The following is a 5,130-nucleotide window of genomic DNA, read 5'->3' on the forward strand; positions in this document are numbered from 1 at the left end:
CGCTCTCCATCAATGAACATTCCACGGTCAGTTCCAGTTGGTGGGCATGGAAGTGCTGGAGGAGCAGATCCAATGGGCTTTGGTGGTGCAGCGCAGCGTGGAAACAACACAGGCCATCGTGGACCTGTGTGGACTGATGAGGTATTGTGGCCAGAGTAAATTTCAAATTTCTTCATGTTAGATGTTAGTGATGGTTAGTATGGTTTCTCACACACATTGCCTTGCTTTGTTGAAAAGATGATAGATTCTGTCAAGGCTGCGTTCGAGTTCTAGTTCCAGCGTAGGGAGGCACAGTTTCTCAAACTAGTTGATTCCATGAGGGAGAAGGTTCTGGAAGAGATAAAGGCTGTATCTATGGCAACAAGGGATAAAGAGCTGACAGAAACTCTTGATTTCTTCATGGAGCACGTGAAAAAGCATGCAGCTGTGGCGGCAGTGTTCCCAGTGGAGATCCCAACTACACCTAGAACGACGTCGGCAACAGGTGATTCACAGTTCCCTTGTCTGGACATGAATATGCACTTCCATAGTATGATGTTCTTGTTTTTTTTCATTTTCTATGTGTGCCTCATTTCGTAGGAACAAAAAGCATATAGTTTACTAAAAATTTGTTGTACTACTGTACTGGCGGAGGAGTTAGCTGCTTCTTCAAGGGAAGCAACTCATTCCATGATGGTTGTGGTTGTTGGTAACCAAAAAACCTTTGGAGTGGGTCCAGCCCTAAACACATGTCCAGATGGCACAAATGAAGAGAAGCCTGATATTGGAGAGGTGGGGCGATCTACTGCTCGGGCTGCTATGCCAGGTGATTACAACATCCAAGATTAATTCCTGAATTTCATTCATTAGTGCACCTGCTGATTTGTTTTACTTGTTGTTTCCAATTGTTTGTGTGGTACAAGACGCCCATGCAAGTGATGATCTAGAAGACAAACCAATGATTATTGATCGCAAGGGCAAGGGGAAGGCGATTGAATATCCAGGTTAAACCCTTAAGACGGTCTTGTATTACTTGTTTACTTCACTCATCACAAGCTGTTCATGACTTTTGCCATGGATTGCAGTTGGGGCACCGTGAGCCCAGCGTTAGAAAACCATGCACGAGCTCCTTGGCCCATCTTCTGCACATGTAGCTGTACCGGCATCGGCTCCTCTTGTTGACACGTCGATTATGTACGTGATGACTGAAGGTGCGCATTTATATCTGGCGCAAATCTATATCTTGCTTGCTAATTTGTACTAACCAAATACTGAGTATCTGCATTAATTGTTTCATTTGAACAAAGATGCTCTGCCAGCAACACTTGCTATTGGAGTGGAAGGAGCTACAGCTGGTGTTCATGCAAGACCGTCCGATGTGTACACTCCAATTAGAAACAAGAGGCTTTCTGTGTCTAACGTGCATGAAAGCCCAGATATGGCTCCTGCTCCTTTGGGTAATTACCAGAACTGAATGTCTATGCAAACTGAAACAATTTTTATGCCTCTCTGATGTGCATTTGGTGACGTTGCAGCAGTCATTCATCCAGATGCTTATCTTGTGCCGGACCCTGACTATGGGTACTCACCTTTCGAGCTAGAGCTGGTACAAGTCCAGTACCCTGATCACATATGTGATGAATTCTACGAGAATGCCATGTTGCTATCTTGCTCTGATGGACTTGGGAGGTGATATTTTTGAAAACTTGTAAATGTGATTGGTTTGAGCAGAAGACCAACAACTGTACTGACATGGTTTTGGGAATTACATTGCAGGGTTTGGTTTGAAAGCGTTCGGCCAACTCCGTTGAAGCTAGATGGTAACAAAATGAAGAACCAATACAGTTTGAATGGAGAGATGGGTTACAATGGTATGGAGGCATGGGTTCGTGGCTTCAATGAGAGGGAGATTATGATGATGGAGAGTGTTGGCCTTCCTCTATGGAGGGGGATTGTGTCGCCTGATGTGTCGGTAATACCATAAAACTACAGATTTACACTGTTAGGTTGAAATTTGTGTGGCATACTCATCTAACTTTTTGATCATGATGTTTGTTGCTCTGGACCAGCTGCACCTTGAGAATCCATACACTCGCGAGGCTATGGTAACTTTGCGCGCTTTACTGTCTTCCCAGAACATTGGATTTCAGCTGAGGCTATGCATGATGGTAAGTGTGGTTATCTGCAAATAATGTTCGGGTTAAGTTCATGCAGAGAATCTTGTGCATGCTGTTGAATCTAATTGTTTGTGCCTTGTTTGACCATTACAGATCATGGCTCCTATATCAATCACTAGGGAGTGGTGCATGTACGTCTTTGACATGAAGCTCAAAAGACTCAACGTGCTTGATCCAGTTTATACAGAGCACACCAAGCATCAGTACAGAGACAAGCATTCATCCATAATTTGCAACATGCTTAATGGTTTGAAGCATGTTGGGGCTATGCTTGCTGACGGGTGGAACATGGATATCTCGGATTAGCATGTGAGGTACAACAAGAACATGCACGCTGCATGCGGCAGGTAATGTCTCCAGTAATAGTAATGACAAAACAAAAGTAACAGATCATTGTCAGTGTTTAATGCATTTCTTGTTTTCTTTTAGCGGGGAGTCTGCCGGTTATATTGCTTACTACGCTGACAACTTCAATGGTACACGTCTGGAGCACGATGTGCCACAGGTACAAGGCTAGGGCTGCAAAAAACATTAGTTTGCATCTCATGTTTCAGTTTCAAAAAATCTGACAACAAAGTTCCACTTGTTGGCTTGCATTAGGTTGGTCTGCCGGCCAGGAGGAGGAGGATGTTGTACGAGACTATGGTGGCCAAAGGAAATTCTGCTCCTCGTCAAGGAATCATGGAGCAAGTGACAATGGAAGAGTAGCTCTTGAAGCAGCGAGGCGTCGGATTTGTCCGCGGGTTTAGGTTAGATGCAACCTGCAGGATAATCATTTTGGTGGTGCGGACGCTTTGATGGATTAGCGAGGTTGAAGTGTGATTTCCAGGACGAACTTGGGTTGCTTTAATCATTTTGGTTGTAATATGTGAGTTAAGTTGATGCTGTCAACGAACCTCCCTGTGAAGGAATCAAGCCATGCATGGCTTCTGATTAAAAAATTGCATGCGCATGTACAACGTCTTCCTTTCCTTGTTTGAATTTTGAAATAGCCGTTGTTGGATGCGTGTGTAGTACGCCAGATGGTATTGACCGTTGCTGGTTGAGTGCATCTGTCTATAAGTATCCCTTTCCTCCTTGCCAGCCTCTCAAGTAGTTTAGCCACATCTAGTTGTTCTCGTCCCTCCAATGGCCTCCTCTAGCTCTTCTTCCTCACGATCTCATTATTCCGCTAGTAGAGTTCAAGGTGCACCAGTGAGATCGCCGATAAGGTACCGGCAAGGTCCGCTAGACTATGAGCCATATGACCCGTTTGAATGCAGGCCGCCTAAGAAAGCAGCCATGTGGTTCTCGTGGAGCGACGAAAATCCAGGGAGGAGGTACAGAAGTTGTTACTATTCACGGGTAAGTAAGCTCTAAAAGTTTCTCTGAATTACACATTTGGATTTCCTTTTCATTAGTCATGTTCAAGAAAAATTGGTTCTTGTTTCCTTTTCGGATGTTTGCAGAGGGGAGGTTGCCAGTATTTCATATGGCATGACGATCCAATCGATGATCCGATCCTTAAGCAACTGGTAATGGATCTGAGGGACCAAGTGTGGCTGCTTGAGAGGTTGAACTCGAACCTGCATGATGCTAATGAGCCATTGCATGTGCAACCCGCAGCTGACTCGTCGTCTCCGTGAAGCTAATGAGACATTGCATGTGCAACCCGCAGCTGTGGTGCCAGTTGTGTTGACGGATCAGAGGTTCAAACACATGGCCCGCGCTATGTATGTGTTGCTGGTAGCTCTATTTTGCTACATCTTCCTCAGGGTTTATTAGATGATTCCGTTTACGAACAAGTAATATCTTAATCATGTTCTATGTGTTGGTGTGAGTGAGTGTGTGAGATTTAGTGCATGGAGAATCCATCCCAGCCTGTGCCTTAAGATTAGTTGTGTGAGTGTGAGCGTGACCCCGAGGGCATGCCGAATGTGTCCTATCCCAGTATGTGTCACAAAATTCGTAGTCTTAGTGCATTATTGTTCGAAACGGTTAAGAGTGTTGGATTGTGTCCATGAAAAACAGTCGGTTACATTCGACCTGTTTAGAACAGGAGATACATCATAAATTGTTTCAGTTTAAACGTGCATAGAAAATGCTAAGATATAGCATAGCAATAATTCAGATGACAAGGAAAGAGCCCTTGATCGCTTCGATGGCATCATGTGGGATTAGCGACTCGTTTCCTTGGAGATGCAAGACCTCATAGAGCATGAGGTTCTTGTGCATGTCCAGGTTGGCCTGTGAATTAGTTTTGTGAATTAGCCCAAAGGTCAGTAACAGTAATTCTTGGTATTGATGTAATTCTTAAAAAGGCAGTTACCTTGGTCAAAGGGATTTGCAGTTTATCGCCGTTGAAATTCCTAGCAAGAAATGTCGCGCATATTCCATTATCTTCCCTGATGGACCATGCGTGCGAAGATGTAAGCAGGCAAGAGCTGAATGTTAATATAACATTAGAGACAGATGAGCTGGAAGTATATTTCAACTTACTTAACAACCTTCTCCACCATCAGCATTGGGAATGACCTGGTCCATTCTCCACAGCTGCAATGCCATGACTCATAGAGGCACTGGAGGCATCTGAACAGGGAGGAATGCAGAAGGTTTGACACATATGTGTGCATGTTTACCCTGCGATTGCTAAAGCCAAATGGTCCAACTGCTGGATCAAGAACGACTATCCTCCTTTTCAGCATGTCAAATGAGTAGACGGCCCATCCATCGGGCAAGACATCTGGTATGTGCCACTGTTGGGAAATGTTAATTGACAACTAAATTAGTAAGTGTGACATGGAATGTATAAAACGGATGCCAGTGGTTAAAAAATAGGGCTTTGTTCTATACTTACCACTCTAGTTGAGGCAGGGTTCCATTTATCAAGTGCACTGGTGAAGCTAGTGCGGATAGATTGGATTGTTAAGGGGTCAGCATTCGACAACACAGTTGTCTGCAAGAAAAAAAAGGCATTTCGTGTTGGAGCGTGTAA

General features: G+C 44.3%; 1 protein-coding gene across 1 annotated transcript; it reads left to right on the forward strand.

The window, feature by feature from the left end:
* The first annotated feature begins 1,096 nt into the window (after positions 1 to 1,096).
* On the forward strand, positions 1,097 to 2,462 carry LOC147991352 (uncharacterized). Its single transcript, XM_087538422.1, has 6 exons — positions 1,097 to 1,190; positions 1,287 to 1,436; positions 1,515 to 1,668; positions 1,756 to 1,951; positions 2,049 to 2,147; positions 2,250 to 2,462. The coding sequence occupies exons 1-6, from the start codon at positions 1,097 to 1,099 to the stop codon at positions 2,460 to 2,462; spliced, it is 906 nt and encodes a 301-aa protein (XP_087394548.1).
* Positions 2,463 to 5,130: the final 2,668 nt, after the last annotated feature.

The sequence above is a fragment of the Triticum urartu genome, chromosome 1A, assembly GCF_056163025.1.
Source record: "Triticum urartu cultivar PI428250 chromosome 1A, HENAU_Tu73, whole genome shotgun sequence".
NCBI lineage: Eukaryota > Viridiplantae > Streptophyta > Magnoliopsida > Poales > Poaceae > Triticum > Triticum urartu.

Bases quoted from the DNA above. Each gene is read 5' to 3' on its own strand.
- LOC147991352 (XM_087538422.1), top strand. From the start codon at position 1,097: ATGCACGAGCTCCTTGGCCCATCTTCTGCACATGTAGCTGTACCGGCA. The intron at 1,437-1,514 runs GTAATTACCAGA...GTGACGTTGCAG, and splicing joins TATGGCTCCTGCTCCTTTGG to CAGTCATTCATCCAGATGCT. The intron at 2,148-2,249 runs GTAAGTGTGGTT...TGACCATTACAG, and splicing joins AGCTGAGGCTATGCATGATG to ATCATGGCTCCTATATCAAT.